General features: G+C 42.5%; 1 protein-coding gene across 1 annotated transcript in view; it reads left to right on the top strand.

The window, feature by feature from the left end:
- Positions 1–22,462, top strand: part of LOC135375664 (uncharacterized) — a 118,909-nt gene that overhangs the window by 73,910 nt on the left and 22,537 nt on the right. Inside the window, exons 13-16 of the mRNA XM_064608328.1 lie at positions 3,905–4,038; positions 14,309–14,402; positions 17,760–17,884; positions 20,882–21,017. Of these exons, the coding sequence (XP_064464398.1) occupies positions 3,905–4,038; positions 14,309–14,402; positions 17,760–17,884; positions 20,882–21,017 (489 nt within the window). The remainder of the gene's footprint in view (positions 1–3,904; positions 4,039–14,308; positions 14,403–17,759; positions 17,885–20,881; positions 21,018–22,462) is intronic.

Consider the following 22,462-nt stretch of genomic DNA (forward strand, 5'->3'; position numbering starts at 1 on the left):
TTCAGCAACTTGCACTTTGTCGCGATGAACTTGCACAGTCTCTTATTGATGCTTCCTTTCTTTATATGAAGGTTCTTGAATGGCGTACAAGAGAGTATTAGATGAAAATCGTCCGGTGGTCCACCACAATTGATATGTTTGTTGAGTTTCAATAAATGATGATACATCAGACCTTGCACGACAATATTGAACTTCTGTTCATTCGACATCGTTGCAGAGACTGGTAGAAGAAAATAATTGCGTTGCCGTGGTAGTGGAATATATCACGTGATAAGATTTTATGTACTTTCCATCTCAGATATGTGTAATTTCAACAAATCCGTAATGAATCGTGCGATATAGACCGCTTGTATATGATAATTTGATCCGACTGATTTCTTGATGTACGCAATACCCATTGCAACGATTACAATTACATCTGGTCTAGTGTATTTCAATTCTTCGTTGGCAAACCTCAAAAACTCCGCCATCAATCCCAATGGTCCTTCCGACGTTGATGTGCAGATATTTTTATAAGTATTGTAGATTCGGCATATAAATTCTTGCACCTTCAGTTCTGTAGTTTGTACCATATCTCCGAATACGACCATGTCTAGGACGTATTGAAATGCAGCGATAATGAAATCGTTTCGCGGCTCCTCCTTTTCGAAGCAGTTTTTTATCACATCTTCCCATGACTTATGGTATCGAGTACAAAATCTGTCCATCTTTTCAAAGTAGAGCAATTGTCTCTTCCGTTTTCAAGTGCACGTCCACACTTAATTAAAAGCATATCTATGTTTATTTTATTGATTAAAATTTTATTATCTGATTTAGAATGCTATAATCTCCACCTGTAGTGAGAATTACTGTTTTGATTTTGTTTCAAGTATTCACTCGACTGATATTCTACTAGTTGTGAAGTTACCGCTCGAGATAATTATTGTCTTGTATTTGTTTCAATTGTTCACTCGATTGACATAAGTAAGTACCTCTAAGATGGGAATGCCTCATAACTCTGAGTTGCATTTTCACATTTGATATTTCTGTGTGGTTCATTAGAAATTTCTGTTGCAAGATATTACAAAAATTGACGTAATTAAATTTGTTTCTCGTTTTTGATTGGGTATCGTTGCTACCAATTAATAATTTGGACTTTCTTTACATCTTCAATAACAATATCGCATCTCTACAAACTTAGCCGACTTGACAACCACTTTGACGAAAGATTTCCATTTCAGGGAAAGGATTCGAAAAGATAGTGACCCCAGCGAGTCATACCGACATCTATTTGCGCTGCACCATAAAATATATCGCTTTTGAACTCTCTCTTATCTGACCTCTAGAGCGTTCTGTTTGCTGGACAAAGTAATATAGCCCCTAACCCTTTGAGTGATAAAGCATGCGCTGTGCTATGGTCACATAGATATAGACAAAGTCTCCCGGCTTTGAGGAAAAGAGTGAAAACCATGCATATTTCCTATGTCTTGGATACCTCCATCAAGGTTCGTAGTGTTTGTTAGAATGAAAATTGTATATTGATCGATTTTATGATGGTTCAATGATAGATTATTTTCCTCTGTTGTTGTTTACGTGTCGCCGCGTGTTCCTCTGTTCTTCAGCGTTAAGTCTGTGCTATTTCGCCATTGATAGATTGATTAGCTATTATTTCTCTATGTGTTGGATGGTGCGCAGGTTTGGCTCTCTATTAATTGTAGCTGTTGATTGTGTTGTTTCTCGTTATTTCCTTACGTCTATGCTATTCACTTAATAAGAAATTAAAAGTTGAGTAATGTTGGAATATGAAATTGAGATTCCCTATTGCGCTCGAAAATGTTATGACAGATATTCACGCTACTGCATTGATGGTTCTGACGTATAGGAATATTAATTTTCTGAGGAGTTTGATTTTCTGAATGATAGATTACTGTGTTGTTTTGATTAGGAATATCTTCTTCATAGTGGTATAGATTTTATTTCTTCTTGTGTTCGTGCCGTTCTTTGTTGGCTAGGAGTGTGCTATGTGGTGAAGTTCATTTTTAACATGTCTATTTTCTGATCAGTTTGATTTTTTCTTCTGATTTTCCTCTTGTGTTCGTGTCGTTCTTTGTTCTGTTTGTTGGCTAGGAGCCTGCTATGTGGTGAAGTTCGTTTTTAACATATCTATTTTCTGATGAGTTTGATTTCTGATTTTCCTCTTGTGTTCGTGTCGTTCTTTGTTCTGATTGTTGGCTAGGAGCGTGCTATGTGGTGAAGTTTTTAACATGTCAATTTTCTGATGAGTTTGATTTTTTCATTTTCTGAATGATAGATTACTATGTTGTTATGATTAACCAATGTAGTGGTATAGAATTTATTTCCTCTTGTGTTCGTGTCGTTCTGTTTGTTGGCTAGGATCGTGCTATGTGGTGAAGTTCGTTTTTAACATATCTATTTTCTGATGAGTTTGATTTTTTCTTCTGATTTTCCTCTTGTGTTCGTGCCGTTCTTTGTTCTGTTTGTTGGCTAGGAGCGTGCTATGTGGTGAAGTGGAATATCTTCTTTGTAGTGGTATAGATTTTATTTCGTCTTGTGTTAACTCCCCAATCTCCAAGGTCGAAAAGAAAGTTGTTGTTGTTCGTCTTGTGTTCGTGTCCCATAGTCTTCCAGTGTCTCTGCTGTTCACAGTTAATTACATACAACTATCAGAACTTCCCGCTATTGCAAAGATGGTTCTCGCGTATAGGAATATTAGGCTTTTTATAATACAACTTATAATTTTGTTTATAATCATATTGATTAAGAATATCTTGTTTGATTAAATGTGGTGATCGTTTTGATATGGTGTAGCTATTATTTCCCTACATGTCGGTTAGGTTCTATATTAATGCTATGTGTTGATTCGAATTATTGCCTTATGTCTGTGCTATTCACTTCAATAGAAATTAAATTTGTGTCACATTGGAATATTAGCTATTGTGCTCGAAATTACTTACACCTATCAGATTCTTACATCTCAGACTTTTTATAATTTTGATTGTAATCGTATTGATTAAGAATATCTTAAATGCGCTATCACTTCTGATTCATTGAAAACTTCCACTAATAAAAAATATTGTGTTTGATTTGTGATACCTATTCAATGCTATTGTATCATACCTTTAATAAGTATTGTTACGTGTATTGTGTTCCTTCTATTTCAGATTTTTGGCTAAGTTTTTCCCATTGACACAGAGTCATAACATAATTCCTAATGACTTTAATAAATATATTTTCACTTTTACTTTTGTGTATGGCTATCCTTTGCATGTAAACTGCACACCTGTTGTAGCTGGAAAAAAATATGATTCAAGTCGGCCCAGTCTGAAAAATGACGAAAGTCGGCGGCCCAGGCTGAATGGTAAACGCACACGTAGCCCTCCGACCACGTGACGCCCAAGTAGGAAAATTTCTCCTTCACCTGATTATCATCACAATTCCCAGCACTATTGGCTTTAATAAATATATCTCAACTTGATTGGCATTAATAAATATATTTTGATTTGTCCTTTTTTGTGTATGACCCTTCTTTGCATGTCTCTGCATGTAAACCGCTCACCTGCTGTCGGAAAAATATGTAAAGTCGGCCCAAGAAGTCTGCCCAGGCTGAAAAATGTGAGAGGGTAAGCGCGCACGCAGCCCTCCCCCGCCGATAATCACGTGGACAACCATCCGCACACGCGCCGCGCAGGGAAAAATACACGCAGGGCTCAGGGCAGGGGGGTGCTAGTTTCGCCCGGGGCTTGTTTCTGCCAGGCCCTCTACTACTGTTGTGCTTCAATGCCACGTGTTGTCTGTCTTACAATCCGGATCTGCTTTGTAATTAGTGCGAATAGTAATAGTAGAATTTATTAGCCACGAGAAGGTCCGGGTCATGTAACAGATATTTGTCTGCTATCTTTTGCAGCATGTTGGAGTACAAGAAGAATTGTGTTCCAGACCAATTAAAACCAAAAGGTTGTGGTGAACAACCTCTTCAAAATTATGTTGCAAAGATGCAGAGTGAAATGAGAGACCAATGTGCAGCATCGAACTCGATGTGTGAGTATAACCACAGGAAGGGCGCTGGCGCATAATGCATCCTACATGTGTTCGGAGAACAGTAGCTCTTATTACGTCGGTGGCAAAGGTCACCACATCTCAGGAGGAGTGTGTTCTGACTGGTTATAGCCTCTGCTGTCTTCCGTTGTCGTTTTAAGGATTGCTACACTTTTTTTTATCTTTTAATATTTCATTAATTAGTAATGTTGATCACAACAAAGGTGGTAATGTAACCATCATTATCGCACAATTATTTACATATTCAACATGATGGCACTGGCAATCGACCGAATTCAACGAACCGTATCGTTAGCGCAGGGAATTGAAGGCGTGGCATGAAATTTGTGAGTGAGATTACTCCTTCGACACGACACGCTTATCGGCAGGGCCTGATCATCAGTGCAGCTTGTGTTTGAAGAAGCGACACAGGAAGGCCAAACAGAAGATGACGCTTCCTTGCTGGGTCAGATCATGCTGCACAAACTGAATGCGTTAGTATAAAACCCAATAAGGCACATGAGAGAAAACGCAGAAAAGCAACGGCTCCACACTTATGATAGTTGCAACCAAATGATATATTTCCTAGAACTTTCTGCATAGTAGTTTTTTTAAATTTCCTCTTAACAGTAGAATTGTTTGATATACAAGGCGCTTTTTATTCGGTACATATTTTATTAAAATGCGGTGAGAGCAGCAGTGATGTCATCTTCACAGGCGACTTATGCGATCAGGTGGATACTCGTAGGGCAGTGTGTGCAAGTTCTGGGAAACGTCCATTACTGAAATCCATCGTCCTTATGAAACAGCCGAGAAGCGAACGAACCTCGATATATGAATTGACAAACGTTTGCTCTGCAAGTGAACCAAAACAAGGACCGCACATGTACCTACGTACTCACTACGCCAGTGCCGTTTTTGTCGGCGGCGATTGGTCAACTTTGGGTATGGTGGCCCTGTGGCGTCAGGCAGGGAGGTACTGGGGTTCGAATCCCGGTGTCAGTTGTGCTGTCCCGGTTTTTCGTGGGTTGTCCCTGAGACGCTGTGATATATATGTCGGCAGAGTTCCCTTCGAAGTCGGCCCAGGACGCACTTTCCCCAATAGCTGTAGTCGTGACGTTGCCCACCCCCGTGAGCTTGTGCATCACACGCAGAAAAAGAAAAGAAAAAGACAAAAACGAGACTGGGAGGAAACAGGACACATCTGAACAATGCCTGTTCTTCGTGTGCGCTCATTTTGCTGTTATTTTTTTTCCGTCTGATTCGTTAGTGGGCAGCATGCGCATGGGACAGTAGTGGCATACCAGGCGTTTGTCCATATGGCAACCCATAACTGCGAGTAATGCAGTCGATGTTGGGAAACGCAAGCGCAACCAAATGTCGCCATATTGGCTCATCATGAAGATTCCAAAATGCGGATATTATATTTTATCGCGCATTCATTCACACTTTGAAACATAGCGTTCAAACTTATCCGCTAAATAGACTCTTTTCATTGTGCTTGCTACCAAAATCAGCCCCATCTTGCACAGCTTGTTTTCTGTTCTGTCCATTGATCTTTCACTGTTTCCAACGTCAGAGCCTCAATTCGCTTAAGAGCATTTTTGTAAACAGTAACGCCCACAATAACGGTTGTAGTGAAGACAGCGACATCGGCCAACATGTGCGTATTAAACACGCACTTAGTCATTTAAACAGGTTTCCTAGCAAAAAACGTTCCGATACAAAATGAAATCCTAACAGGTAACAAGCATATTGACCGGTCTCTCTTGTTGCAGTAGAGCAGTCATATAAGATAGGATTAAAACGAGGAATTATTACAAGAATTACGGAGGAAATTACAAGGAAATTTCATGATTTATTCACTGTGACACTAGTACAAATACTTGTCCTGTACTTTCATTCCTTCTTTCTTTTCGTTTTCGTGTCTCACTGGCATCTCCAGTTGCCCTAGCTCCGTCGAAAAGACGAACGCTTTTACATGCCGAAAGTGGAATCTGACCGAGGTTCGGATCGCGGTGCCGGCTGTGCGTTCTCGTTGGGCGCTTTCCTTCGACGCTTTAAATCAAGGATTGGCACATTTCCGTGTGCGGTCAGCCATGGACGCTGCCCTAGAACATGGCTTTCACCACCGCAACAGACAGATCGCTTGGCAAAATAAAAATATATTTCATAGCAAGCACATAATTTCGTGAAGGACTCGTGTATTTTCTAGCGCGGTTTCCCGGACCCCGATACAGTTCCCTTAAGGCTCTGGTTATAGAAAATGACACACCGTTCTAAAATGGTGACACACGTTATTCTGAAATCCCTCGACTGAGAACACACAGACACCATCTTTAGGAACACCTGCCTCCCTCACTAGCACGTGTACCTTCCGCCAGCGCCATGCGTTCTGCGAAAAGGCAGTCGAGTCCAAGGCAGAAATGCGGATGTCACTTCTCGCGCATATCTTTGTCGTAGAGTTCATCCAATGTACTAAAACTGACCATTTAGTAGATCAGAAGGGCTTTGTGATACCCATTCCGAAACTATGATGAGCCAAGCCCCTTATTCCTTTGTGGTGGCGGGTATCACGTTGTTGTTCTTGACCACGACAGCTTCCAGCTTGCTTTCACATAGACCGCGTCCGATGTCCGAAGCTCCGTGGTGTGTTTGGAATCTGCGTTTGGAAGTGTTGGAATCTGTGCGATTTTTTGAATTATCCTAACCTAACGTAAGCTAGGCTCCCACCAGAAATCACGAAAATCAATAGACATCTATGCGGAACGCACTGTTATCAATTTCTCGTGCAGTAGTAGCATACACTGTGCTGCACGCAGTACACCTGGCCGAATAACACACCTGCCAAAGATGACATCAGCGCTGCTCTCACAGCTTTCTTATGAAATACCTGTGTCGAATAAAAGGGAAAACTTGTATAGATTTACATCAACAGTTTCTCAACACAATTGTGTTTTCTTACTTGTTGCGTTACGGTTTTGACAGCCCAGAAATTTAGCCTGGTGACCCCTAAATAAATGTCGATTGTAGTACAAAAAATATTATCGTACACTGTAAACCTTGAACCCCTCACAACCCCCTGTTCAGAGGGTTCAATTTTCAGAGGGTAAAAAGTTACGTTAGTTTATGCAGTACAGGAAACCTTCTAAGAAAGGAAGAGCCCCAGAGCCTCAATATTTCGAACAGAACTATTCGAAATAGCGGCTCTCGTCCTGAGGCATCCCCTTGTACGTCTTTAGCGGTTCGCGTTATTTTTTACACATGTAGAAACCCTTGTTAGGCACCATATAGATGGCACTGTGCCTGTAGGGTGCCACTCCAAAGGCACCTGTAACTATCAGATCATATGGTTTACAGCTGCTATATGTATATATCAGGTACTCAGATAAGATAGGAACATCATCTTGGCACTCCTTATCTTGTATGCTCTACATGAGTATACACATTGAGTACAGTATACATGTACATTTTGACTGGTACATTGGTCATTGGGTATGTATGTTCAGTGGTATACAAATTTTCAGGTTGTGCTGGCATTTGATGCGCTTGTCAACGTCGTTAGAAGTATTTATACCTCTCAGGGTGTAAATTGCCTGTGCTATAACTTGTGCAGTCTTGTGTATACCTCCACAAAAGGTGAAATGGTTCTTATGCCTGTGGGCGACCAGAATTTATACTGCAGTGGTATGTGAACCTTGGTCTTGAAACGTATTTCACAGTGTTGACTTCCTAATCTAGCTAACAACAAACGACTTCTAATAGCAACAATGACTACAAGCAGGAAGTTGGTAATGCTTTTTTACTTTACGTCTAGACACAACTTCGCATTGGAAAGAAAAGGGTATAAATTGGGCAGGGACGTTGTCATGGTGCACGGCTATTAGTTGAACGTCAAATAACGTGAAAGCAAAAGTGAATGTCAATATATAGGCATCCATCCATTGAGGTGGATGCGGCGTCGTTTAACGCGCACATCGCCTCAACTTTGAGACGCACCCGAAACGGTCTCACTTGCTCGGCGCTGGAGATTACCTTGCGGGTGTAGAGCGCAGCAGCTACTCTTTCCAGTGATATGCACCATCCGTATTTCGGGCTCGCTCTTACGTGGGCGGCGGCTGATATTTTGAATTGTTAACCTTTTTGCACACTTATTTTAATACTTCGCAAAGAAATATCGTCTAGAGGCCACTTGCCCGTATTGTAGACAGCCCATTCTTACTTAAGGCGATTGATCTCCACAAGCTCTAAACAAATAGACAGGAATTACTACGACGTGAATTCATGCTCGTGTGACCGAGTTGACTATATATCCAATTGAACGACAGCAGTCTTGCATCTCGGATGTCACGGAATTCCGGACCTACAAAGACGAGACTATGTAGACGTTTTCATTTTGACCCTGTGTCGGTCAGATTCGAAGGCCGTTTCACGTCAAATATGTTGGCATAGCCACCAAGCATGTGTATGAACTGCAGTAAAAAAGTTTGTGCACATTACACCACACGTAAAAAACATGTGGGAAAGCTTCTACCAAAAACTATCCGGGCAGCACTACCGCTCGTAGTAGTATTGGCCTGCGAACAATAAAGGATTGAAAACACAAAGCAATGAGCTATATTCCAAGGACGGGTAGGTCTAGCATAGGTTGGGTAATGGATACTGATATGGTATGCTGCGGCTTCGACAATCGCGGAGCCGCCTTCACCGGTGAGTCTACCTTGAGAGAGATGTTGCCTAAATTTGACAATTTCGCACAGATAACGTGCTACCATCAGTTACTAACCATTCTCATTAAGATGTTGCTATCGACATCTGTATTTATCATCTAACTCTGTTTAACTGCGATTATGTCTCTCTATAAAAATCATGTGGTAGAAGACGTCCTATAAGTGAAAATTTATAAAATACTGAAACTATACACATCACGTACACAGAGGTCCGTACTATACCCTCAGCTAGAATAAGAGCCTTTCCATCTATGATATGTGCCTTACACATGGTATAAAAGGGGCATAGACTGTGTAATAAGATATACATGTTACTTTATCCCTTGTCAGCAGGGCATTAATATTCGCCGATTCTTGCTGAGTGGCGCCATTGCGGACCCTATCCCCCTAGTCCCAAGGTCTTATAAGTACTTTGCCGAGAGAACGTGAGGCGAAGGGTAGAAGCCTTGAACGGTGGCGGTGGTTTTTTTGATGGGGTGATGGGGGTTTTGGTTGGTCAGTCTGTTTCTTTCAATAGGACCATCACCCTGTGGCCTGTATGTCTGGCATAGCTTGGCATTTCGGGTCTTGAAACTCATAATCACAATCTTCTGATACGGCGTGAGTTCAGGCCCAGCTAAGAAATCACATGAAGGTCGACATCACGTATTGGTGAGCTCGATCATGGCACATATTAGCGCACTCACCAGATAACATCGCACTTGTAAACAGAGCAGGTGTGATGTTATCTGGTTAGTGCACTAATATGCGGCGTCTGGCACGCCATGTCGACCTTCACGTGAGTTTGGTATTGCGGCGCTAACGGTTAGATTAAAATACTATGTCACTGTGGTTCGTTCATGAAGCATACTAGAGGGCACCAGAAGCATTCTGGTGTCACTGCTGGCCAGTCTGATGTGGACATCGAAAACAGCATGCCAGTAAGTGTGCACATCAGGAGAACCTCACATCACCAGAATCGCCTGGTGTCGCACCAGACAGTTTTGATGTGCACTTTACAAACACCATAAAGAGTCTAGGAACACCACAAATACCAGAATAATTCTGTTTTTTTTTTTTTTTTTTTTTTCAATCGGGGTTGATCATAACTCTGGCAGCTTCTCCCTGTGTGACTATGAAGTGTGGGTGACCAATCGGAAGACTCATTAGGTAAACCTGAAATGGGTAAAAAGTTTTATGCTTTGATCAGACACAATAAATGTTCCGGGACCAGCTATCCCGACAACTATGAATACCAACCTCTTTAACAGGAATATCTGATACTGTACAGTTGTCACACACCTCTGGAAGGATGTCGTCGTTGTTTCTCCAGAATGCAGTGTCATATCTTTCGCCAGATATTACAGAAATTAAGAAACATCGTTCAGGGGCATATTGATCAAATGTGCATCAGGGGGTGTGCAGCGACCACATCCTCGAAACCAAAGAACTAATGATTAGAAACATCCCTGCCTCACGGCATCGTTTGTGTGGTAAGAGCTATTCCGGAAATCATCGATATCTCTGTTGAGGAAATTTTGGCGAACCTAAAAGATAAATTAAAATATGCAAAAGCAATCATTGTCACCAATAGAGACCCCGTTCTTAATTTCAATAGCCACACTTTTCCAGATAAAGTGAAGGTAGACTATATCTGTACCGATCTACGCCCTTATGTGCTAAACTCGCTCGGGTGTTCCAATTCCTATAGCTTCGGCCACCCATCCGATGCTTGTAGGGATCTGTATGCTGTGCTATATGCACGAAGCAGGGCCATGATTTCAAAGAGTGTGGACCCGGGCAGCACGCCAATATTGCTCCAATATTGGACCGATATGGGCTGCCAAGATTTCCAATATTGGTCCAGTATGGACTGCTAATATTGGACCAATATGGGGAGTGCAACCAGAACCCATATTGTACCAATATGGGCTGCCCATATTGGCCAGCCCATTTTGCGCCAATATTGGAAATACTTATGTGGCAACGCCAAAGGGGAGTCCATGTAATAATAAAGCATTATCCGTTTTAATATTGAGCAGTGATATTTCTTTCTCTCATTTCTGCAGATCGCATTGAACCACGTTGCATACAATTATAAAAACAACACAGCATCGCCCCAGAACGCCCGAAAGCTTGCGCACATCACATTTAGAAAAAAGTCTCGTCCTAAAAATGAAGAGCAGGATGGACTAGTGCTAGGCAGGCAGTCCCACGGAACTGCCAATAATGCCAAACATCCCTCAGGAGCCTTCATTGGAATCGCGATAGTCCATGAACCAAGAATTTCCAACCAGCTCCGAGAGTACGAAGGAGTACACTTTCGTGACAGTGACGGACATACGCCTCAGCAACTCACACAGCGTGCAGTTACTTGAAAGCACCTAACTTCCATCCCTAAGATCCATCCCTTTCTATCAAACATTGTGTTTTTTACTTGACCTAGCCACAATTCCATTATCATTAGAGCCAGTGACATTTTAGCCCGTATGAAACGTCCGATCCGACTGTCGCGCATTAGTTGTATGACGCGTGATTTAGCTTTTAGAAACGGCCACGCTTACTCTCAGTCGGTTCGACCAATTGGCATTGGCATGCGAAGCAAGATGTCGCCTGCTTCCAGAAAATGGAAAGTTGAGTTGTCAAGTTCTAGTGAATGGTACAATGGGATTGCCCCGTATGTTGATTATTTTCAAGAATGTCTATGATCTGCGGGAAGTTGTTGGATGTAACGACGTATTGAATCGGGCATTTCATACACTTCAACGTCCAATCTTGTCGTGCTGCTTGGGCGTTTGTGCAACGCGGGAAGGTACCATTTTTGCATTTTCAGCCAATACGTGGTTTACACGGGCAATATGGGGCCAATATTGCCAGGATTTTCCCAATAGTGGCTCAAACTGGGCAATATGGGCCCCATATTGCCCAGTTTGAGCTCATATGCGGAAAACCTTGACGAAACTGGTCCCATATTGGACCCGTATAGCCGATGACCAACCAATATGGGCCCAATATTGTGTGCTGCTTGAGGAGGGCCAGATAACTGCGTCAACTGCGAAGGTGATCACTCTTCGTACTCTAAGTCTTGTCCAAAACGGAAGTTCGAGAAAGAGGTGACGCACGTCTAGACTAAGCGATCCAGAAGCGAAGAAAAGCTGTCTTCGTTCCAGCTCCAGAAATCCTTCGCAGCCCTACTTCCTAGAAACCCAGAATTCTCTTGCTCAACACAGACAAACAGGATAATGCAAAGCACAAAACACTCACCTCTTCCTCAAACGCCAGCTTCTGCTGCAGAAGTGCTTGCTGTCGCACAAGCCTCTTCGGTGGTGTCATTCTCACAGGCACCACCTGCTGACGTTACCTCGATGGAGTGTGATGGCAGGCGAGCTCGTAAAGCTGAATCACAAGCACGAGCGCCTAGTCAAAAGACAGCCCATGGGTAATCTATCGGCGAGTGGCTCGTTCTCTGATATACCGCCTGGAAACTCGAAACTGCTCAAAAAACAAAGCTTCAGAAGCAGCAAATAACAACCCCCAAAAAGAAATATTCTCTCTGAACAGCACACTCTTCTTATTAACGCAGACCCGGATTGCACGCTTCATCTTTTTTTTCTGCACTATGTCGATCCTCGTCGATATAATAATCGGCGTAATAATAAACCAACCTTGTCAAAATAGTGGAATTGTCGAGGGCTCTTCGCCAACCTTTATGACTTAAATGATATTTCAGACAGGTATGGCACATTCCTCTTCTCTGTTACAAGAAACTTACCTGAATCCTCAACAAACACACTCACTCTGGTGTTATAACCTGTTCCAAAAAGATCGTGCAGATGCAACATATTCACCTGGTGGTGTTACAATCCTTAAATCTAAAACAATTGCTGTAATACATCTACTGAAGCCACCTCTTGAGGCAGTTGCAATTAAAATTTGCCTTGATAGGGTACTGTGAAGAGTGCTAATCAATTCGTCTGTTGTGTTGACTTCACGCTGTGCAACCCATCAAGTGTATGGGGGCATTGCCACTATAAATATAAGGGTCCACTTCAGTGTAATGGTCCAGTAATAATAAGAAGAATCCAGTACATGAACAGATCAGAATCTTCGGGGTTGCGATTACTTTCTGTGGTTTTAAAGTTGTATCAGGTAACAGATAATTTAACGACGCGCACTCTACATTGGATTGTAACCCCTTTCAAACGAAAGCTGTTAGTCTGCCATCGTCCAATGATGATATGAGTGTTAATGAGGCGAATGACTTCATCACAAGGGAACAGAACCGATCTCGGAAATCTCTTCCGCAGGCATGCAACTGCACAAAACCTGTTTTCCTTTAAAAATCGTGTGCAAAAGCCAGGTGGACGCGTCACTAAGCTAACAAGGCATATTGGGAAAATTTTGTTTCGTCGATGAATTCTAATTCACCTTCGAGAAAAGAGTAGTACAGGGTACAAACCATTCAGGGAGAACATCATACTTTTTCGATACCCCTCTTGCAACTCAATGGGACTCCTTGGGAGCAGGTCAAGGTGCTGGGTGAGCACGTGTGTAGTTACATTGTAGTAGTTATGTCGGGAATTCTCGAAAAATCGGAAATTCTCCAGAGAAACAATCTATTCAGCTCAGGCGATGAGAGTCTTTCTCGTAATATGCCGTTTAATACGTCAAAATACAGAAACCATGACAGCTTCAAAGCAAGGAGCATGCAGCTTTAAGTCAGATTCAAAGAACGTGCAGCACGCGTCAAGAACACAAGGAGGAGTAACATGTGCAATGGTAATTGAGACGTGTCTGCGATCACATCCCATACCGGGCAATGTCAATCTTCAGTGCTGAAATTTATGTGGCGATTATGGAAATCAAGTATTGCCGTTTATTGTTATTAGTATTATTCACTTATAATTATTATCTGTATTTATTATTAATTATTATTGCAACACCTCATTAACTGCACGGTTATTTATACAACATTGGCTCCCTGTGTCTGCCTCCAAGAACATGCAATCTACGGACCAAGAAAAGCTTTCTGGTGCTGAGAGCCGAACGTGTGGCCAGTAAAATAGTCAGATGTTGAGTTGAGGTTTTGCTCGGTACCGAGTCATGTGAGTATCTGGAAATGGAAAAAATCATTGACGATGCTGCTCCTGCTGCTCACAAATATGAACCGTACATTTCCCATAGAAGCTCTTTTCATTTTGACTGTGGAATTATTTACCTTCATCCATCACCTCTGTTGTAAATCATGCACCATTCAGCACTGTTCTCCGTTCTTCATTTCGATTGTAGTGCTACCAATCCGCGTCACTTTTATTCTGCTGCGTTCCCGTGTTGTTGCTTTGCAGTACTGTTCCCTGTGATTCACTTTGTCTGATTTGTCCATTTAAAGCCGCAAGGATCTTGGAGCCCCATGATAAAGAAAAAAAAAAATAGTTATTTCTGATTAGATTACTTCCCAGGACTGCCCATTGGTATTCTTCGGTCATCGTACCATTCCACATGGAATCCGTAGTTTCCGCGCGGCGAAAACATCGATGAAACGAAATCATATCTGTCGTTTTCAGGTGCCATCTGTCCTACAGGATTACTAGACAGCGCAAAGAATACGTGCAACAACAATTATCAGAAGTTGCAAGACGCATCCAAACTGCATTGTTGGTAAGCTCTTTTCCTAAAAAGCTCCTTTTCTAAAAAAGTGGGACGGGGTTATCGGCATCCTAGGATTCGTGATCCCGAGCCGTTTTTACAATCCCGTGGTATCAGGATTTCGAAATGTGGATCCCGGGATGCCGAACCGGGTAGGATTTTTTCTTTCTACTGCCCTCGGAATGTCCTACAGGGTTGCATCCACTTGCACATCCATGCTATATATCACAAATTCTGATACAATAGGCGCTTCCCGTCATCCCTGTGGAACATTCTAGTGGAGGAGAACTCAAGAAAAATAGAAAAATGGAAATAGAAAATACTCGCATGGGGGCAAAAGTTTCGTCGTGCATTATGTTGAGCATTCAAACCATGAATATTGACTTTTCGTTGGAACGCATCTCCGTGTCGTCTGGTACGAATTATTTTGCGGCTGCGCCTCTTGATATTTACCGCAGGTTAGCACGGCACGAGAAGACTAACGGAGGCTTTGTATGTATTTGTCCCCTCTATGTTGTTCCAGCCTCAGAACATCAGTTCTCCCATGTCCATATTCACGAGAAGACTACGGACGGACGGGACAGGACGGGGACGTATATCACTTGTATTTACGGGGTAGCTAAAATCGGTGACTTTTTTCGCATCTTCTCCTGGAGGAGTGAACTTTGCTTATGTGAATACATGGAACGTTGTGTTTTGCTCTTCTCCCCTTTAATTCACCCACAGTTACTATTCTGTTCTGTCTAGTGCAGCCAAGTTTGTGTGGTTTGGTGAAAAAGCTGTCTTCATTGTGCTTTTTATTATCAAATAATAATAATAATAATAATAATAATAATATTTTTTATTATGTTCATGATGACGAATAGCAGCATGAAAGCAGGGACATGGTAGAAAACAGAACAACTGCAGCCACACATTTTTATTATGTGCCCAAAACAGCCTCGAGGGCCTCGGTATTGGCGCACACTCACAAAGTTCTACATAATGCCGAAAACGACAGGTACCCAAGAAATGGAGAATATACTCACAGGTTACACAATACACACGTAGGCCACAGAATATATGTACAATAGCGTTGGTGGATAGACTGCTTATATCTAAAATAACAGGCACGTCTTACATAACATATTTTACATTACGCATACGTGAAATTACAGGACTAAAGGACGGCAAAAAGCTGAGTAAAAGATCGATGGAATTATGTCCAATACTGATCAGAAGAACTGCAGGATGTCAGGAAAAGAAAAATGGGCATAAGCAAAATGGGTGAACTTCACAAATGGAAAACTTTAGATACCTCTTTTGGAGTAGAACGGGAAGTGTTACAGAAAAAAAAAATCACATGACAGCGAGTTTTCGAGGGTCTTGCCTCGCGAGATAGTGTCCCCTTTAAATACATCAGGGTAAAAAATGTAGGATGCTTCCGTAGGGGGGACACACCTGGAATACCGAAAAGCAGAGATCATAGCAACTGTGGACGGTCAATTCGAGACTGAGGGCACTTGTATAAGAAAGTGGCATCGGTAATGTCGCGCTGAGTTGAACGGGGAATGAGACCAACGTGTCTGAGTAGATATTCATAATTGTACGTCTGGAATCCCGGGGTGCAACCGAAATATAGGTAGTGTGAAATGTGGAGCGCTTTCTTTTGGTCAGCTTCTAGGCGCTGAGGGTTACTTAGACAGTTCCATATTATGGATGCGTATGCAATGTGAGGGTCAACATAGACCTTATATTGGGCATACAACAACATCAGGATTTGGGAATATCTTTGTATGTCCCAGAGTCCTAGAGTGCGCAATGCGGAGCATTTCGAATAGAACGTGACACCGAGCTCACGAACCAAGTTAGCGCTGGAGATGACATTTGTGCTGGAACAGTGTTTATAACAGGTTGTGTTGGCTTTACGAGAGAAACACACCTGTGTTGATTAGAAGTTTGCTCGTGCGTCACCACTGGATAACACGGTCGATGTCCCTTTGTTGCAAGGCGCAATCCAATGGGGATGAGACTACTTTCAACGATTTCACATCCTCGGCATACCGTAGCAAGTTAAAATGCTGGATACACATAACGAGATCGTTGACAAAAACGTTGAAGAGTGGCCCGCGGTTGGAGTCCTGGGGAGCTCCTGATGTTGGGAGATATGGTTGCGAACAAATACCCTTAACTGTTACAGAAGAGAAACGGTATATATACACAAGTATGCGAACAGCTCTGTTAGAACGGGAATTCAGTAGAAGCGGGTGAGCTACTGGTCGGCGTAAGGTATACTATTATTGGACTAGTGAATTCCGAGGATATCCGGACACGCGGTGGCGCTCTGGCACAGAGGACTAGTAGCTGGCTTAGCTTGTGTGCTGACGTACTCTGTGATCGTATGCCAATTTGCACGGAGGCCAGGCTTAATGATTCCGCAGGCTAATCTGACTACAACCTCAGCTTTACGTAAGTCAACCATTACGTCCCTCTGCTGCCGGAGCGACACCGCGAGTTGAGTTGTCCTCAGCATTCACTAACCCAAGAATAGTAGTCCACCTTGCGCCTTCCACAACCACAACAGACCCCGGTATCATAGTTGTTGTGCTTGCTCCTCCTCTATCTCGACACCAAACAAATCAGTGGCAGCTCTCACCCCTCACGTATCACACTAGCCAGGTTTACATGAGCTCGAACGGAGTTCCATTTGCTCGTGTAAACGCTGTTCGGTCGAGTTGACTCCGCGCCGGGTCGAGTAGCGTCAGCGCGACAACAGGGGCGCGTTGACTCGCTCCACGCGACCAACGAAGTGCATGTAAACGACGACTGGTCCAGCTCGGAACGAATGAGCTGCGGGATCGAGTACATCGTGTCGCTGCGTCCGAGACAGCAATTGCTCAACGTAGGACGGGCAGACGGGTACAGAAACAGAAGCGAAGAGACACATTTTCTGCGCTGGCACGGCTCGACTCGACTGGACGCGGAGCGTCGCTGCGATCGGCTCTCGCTGAAGAGAGTTCATGTAAACCGCGTGGGATGAGTTCAACCCGACTCGACTGTCAATTGGACCTGCTCTGCCGAGTTAATGTGAACACGGCCGCTGATACAGGTCTGGTGAACAAAGCAGCGAGGGGGTCTGTCCATGTTGTCAGAAGGTAAATTATTCCTAATAGTCAAGTTCCTAGCGCCACGCAAATTGGCTGTTTCCGAATTATCTGGATTTACGTTTGAGGTAGCTCGCCGCTTCGAATGCCGGGAAAAACTGTTCCATCTCTCCTGTGCAGTTGACTGTGCTGCTTATTCTGCGTGACTCAATCAAGGGATGTCATGAGATGGCGTCAGAATGTCCCAGTAATTTCGGAGATTACTTACAGGTCTTATCTCTTCTAGTGTTATGGAATACAGCAAGACTTGTGTTCCGGAAATACTCGAAAGACAAAGATGCGATGAGACGTTTCTTCTTGAGCGGTTCTTCAAGGACATCAACGCTGACTGTGGAACATCGAAGCCAGTCTGTGAGTATCAAATAACAAAAAGAATGCCGCGGGCATAACACATGTTGGACGGTATGTTTCAACAGTCGTGTTTCTAACTCCAGCGATGAAGTTGCCACATCCTACAGCCGCAGTTGTGGCTTCCATTATCGTTCCAATATTAATCGAAAAATTTGAAATCAACATTTATGTATTTTATTCTGCAATAGAGCTAAATTCTGCTTCTATTCTGCGAAAGAGCTAAATGTGGCCACGAGGCTGATAAGGCTTATCAGCCTCGTGGCCACATTTAGCTCTTCCGTCCCAAAGAAGGCGGAGCTTCCGCCGTAACGTAGACATCCTCCCTAACTTTTATAATTTCTAAGTTTTAATAAACCCCTTTTTTGTTACTTCCCCTATTTTCGTCTTCTGTCTCCCATTTATTTCAACTATATATATATATATAGGGTGAGGTAAAAGGATTATCAAACGGCCACGAAGTTTTACAGAAGTTCAAAAAAAGACGCGGAAACAGATTTTAGGGAAGTTAAAAACACTAGTTTATTACATGGGGGGACGTTAAAAAGTAAAATGGGCAACGGTCGACGTTTCGACAGTGCCACTGTCGAAACGTCGACCCCTTGCCCATTTTACTTTTTAACGTCTCCCCATGTAATAAACTAGTGTTTTTAACTTCCCTAAAATCTGTTTCCGCGTCTTTTTTTGAACTTCTATATATATATATATATATATATATATATATAAAGAAGGGAAAAAAGCGATTAAAGAAATAAGTAAATGATGACTTAAATGACTTATTTCTTTAATGGCTTTTTCGTCATCTTTATAATTCACTGGCTTGCACTGTGGCATTGAGGAGTGCTCAGACACCCTCCCAGGTGCATATCGCTCGGTGAGTGACCCTTGGTTTGCCAATCCCGAACGATGCGCAGCTACCCAGGGCTGACGAGCCGCAAACACGGTGAAACATGTGTCCTCTGGTGCTGTCGCATCGTTCCATGAGTATCTATACAGGGTGTCCCAGAAAACGTGTCATTGAATTATAATAAAAAAACTATGCCACCTAGAATCACGCGGTCAACAGCATTTGTTCTTATTAGGTTTTTGCCACCTCCTAATGTGAATGTCATGTACTCGAAGTTTAATTATGTAAATATTTGGGAAGTGAACTCGGAAATTTGCCAAGTAAAGGTTACTTTTTTACCCCACCAATATGAAGAGCGCTCAAATTCATGATAATTCATAGGGATATTCACGAGCCATCCCATTGGAAAAAATAGCCGAATATCATGCTTTTCGGAGCACCGAACCATAGCGCGCGATGACTTTTTCAGCGCAATCGCTCTCAGTGCGACGAAAGGAGGTTCCGAAGCCAACCCACAGAGTGATAGTAGAAAAAGTAACAGTTCCTAAAATTGAGAGAGGGAAAGCATTATCCCAGCGAAAGTCGGACGTGATAAGCCGTTCTTGTTTTATCTCTTTCTGCGATGTCGGGGAGGGCTGGGTTTCCAACCTCCTTTCGTCGGACTGACAAAGATTGCGCTGAAAAATTCATCATGCGCTATTCTGTGCGACCTCCGTAGAGCATGATGTTCGGCTATTTTTTCCGATGGGATAGCTCCTGAATATCCCTGTCAATTATCATTAATTTGACTAAATTAGACACGCTCTTCACATTAGTGGGGTAAAAAAGTGACCTTTACTAGGCAAATTTCCGACTTAAGCTCGCAAAGATTTACTTCATTAAACTTACGTTACACGACAGTCACATGAGGAGGTGACAAAAACCCAATAAGAATGTCATGTACTCCAAGTTTAATTATGTAAATATTTGCGAACTGAACTCCGAAATTTGCCAAGTAAAGGTCACTTTTTTACCCCACCAATATGAAGAGCGTGCCGAATTCACTCAAATTCATGATAATTGACAGCGATATTCACTAGCTATCCCATCGCAAAAAATAGCCGAATAGTGAATAAAATGTATCTTTCAGCCAAAAGTCGCTTCAGTTACTTTGAATACCGTATAACGGCGGGAGGCGTGAAATCCAGTAGAAGTTCATGGTGGCCAGGACCGGCTGAAAGTTCAGCGAAACGTTGAAGCTCCGGATTGGCCCAGTGGCTATGCATAATATCTACGACGTCCCACTCTGATTTGTCGTATGCCCAGTGTTGTGTGAATTATGTCAAACTATGGGCTCTATTGGGAGCTGTTGGAGCCTGCTGTAACTTCGTGGGGCAATATGCTATCTCACCAATGATTGAAAATTATGTTTAAGAAAGACTATAATGCAGACAAACGACCAGCCGTACAAACCTTGTGAAATATGTTTGCAATCGGATCCAGATACCATACAGATACTTTAGATGCAATGAACATCCATATGCTGCAGGAAGCACACTTGGAAAGACGTGAACACTAAACCGATTGTGTTTCAGTTCACAATTCACAAACTGGCTATTAAGTCGTATAAGTTCTTCATAAGCGCGTAGGGGAAACGTTGAGGGTGGGGGTGGGGGGGGGGTTGCTGGACCTGTCCTGAATCTCATTTAATCCGGGATGTCCTGTACAAGCCTTCCAATCTGATTTTTCATGTCAACAAGGAGTTCTCGAATTCTGCAAAATAACACATGTTAAAAAAGCTGCACGACGCAAGTGTAATGGGGCACTTACTCTGAGCTCTTCCTAATCAAACGGCGTCACACAGGAACGATTTTACGGAAGAAGCATAAACACTAAACACTGGCAACGACCACAAATTACACGAATGCACTTGTTCACCATGACCTGTCTGTATTCTAGACAGGTCATCGCGAAAAGTGAAGTCTGCAAGAGAACAGTAATCTTTCAAACTGTAGGAACTTAAAACGTAAGTCATATGAAAAATTTACTACCACGTAATCACTGTTGGATGCATCTTCTACTGGGTTTCGTGAAAGCAGGGAGATAGTCTTTCTGAAATTATTTGTACAAGTTAGTTGGGGCAACGTTACATGCATAATTGTTTCCCTTTTCAGGCGACGTTGCATCAAAGTGCCCAAACAAAACGTTATCACTTGCACAGACTGTCTGCGAAGAAAGCTTTATGAGGGAACACGGCCTAGTCCTTCCCCCCGAATATGTGAACAAAGAGGCGAACAAATGGTACTGCTGGTAAGGACTTTTTCACGTACAACTGGCGGTTCCACAGTCTTCTTGAGATACTTATCCGGACCAAGGCTGTCTTCACCCCACACCCTGTTAGAGGAAGTCTGCCACAGATACCGCCCACCTCGTGTTTCACTGGATGAGTGACTTAGAAACGCTTGAGGAGACAGGAATCATGACTGATTTGTCCGGCCCTGCACTTGAGGCAGATAATTCAGGTGAAAGCCAAGCTGACGTGCTACAAAGGTGACATCGCTTGACGGAGATCCGGAGAGTGAAAGTTCGAACCCTGCCACCACGCGCATTGGCGTTTTCCTGAATTGTCGTTTGACGTAGCTTGTCGCAGTAGTATTCAGTCATGTCCAGGCTACGGCCGGTCCACTCAGCAACCTGGACCCCTGGGCCCTGCCCCTGAGCCCTGCGCGTATTTTTCCCCACGCGGCGCGTGTGCGGAGGGTTTTCCGCGCGCTTATAACATGCAGAGGCATGCGAAGAAGGGTCATACACAAAAAGTACAAGTGAAAATATATTTATTAATGCCAATGGTAATGCCAATCAAGTTGAGATATATTTATTAAAGCCAATAGTGCTGGGAATTGTGCCGACTGTGATGCCGATCAGGTGAAGGAGAAAAACCCAGCCGAGAAAACTTCACGACCTGTAACAGAAGAAACAAAAACACAAGGCAGTACATGTGAATAATATACATAATTTATTAATTATATCAAGTCCTTAGATTTTGAAATTACAATGCAGTAGCACATTTAATCAAAGAAAATGTTCTTAGTACGATTACAATCGAAATTACAAGTTTTATTATAAAAAGTCCGAGATGTGGACACCTGATAGATGTAATTTTCGAGCATAATATGGAAGCTTAGTTTAATATTCCAATATGACACACATTTAATTAATCAATTTCTATTGAAGTGAATAGCGCAGGCATAAAGCAATAATTCGAATCAACACATAGCATTAATACAGAACCAATAATCCAACATGTAGGGAAATAATAGCTACACCATATGAAAACGAGAAACGATCACCACATTTAATCAAAAAAGATATTCTTAATCATTGTGATTATAAACAAAATTATAAGTTGTGTTATAAAAAGTCTAATATTCCTATACCTGAGAACCATCAGTGCAATAGCGGGAAGTTCTGATGGTTGTATGTAATTAACTGTGAACAGCAGAGACCCTGGAAGAATATGGGACATGAACACAAGAGGAAATAAATATATACCACTACAAAGAAGATATTCGTAATCAATATGATCACAATCAAATTACAAGTTGTATTATAAATATTCCTACATGTGAGAACCATCATTGCAACAGACGCAAGGAAATAATGAGAAAAAACACAATCAACAGCTGCAAATAATAGAAAGCCAAACCTGCACACCATCCAACACATAGAGAAATGATAGCTAATCAATCTATCAA

Source organism: Ornithodoros turicata, unplaced genomic scaffold (genome assembly GCF_037126465.1).
Source record: "Ornithodoros turicata isolate Travis unplaced genomic scaffold, ASM3712646v1 ctg00000914.1, whole genome shotgun sequence".
NCBI classification, from domain to species: Eukaryota; Metazoa; Arthropoda; class Arachnida; order Ixodida; family Argasidae; genus Ornithodoros; species Ornithodoros turicata.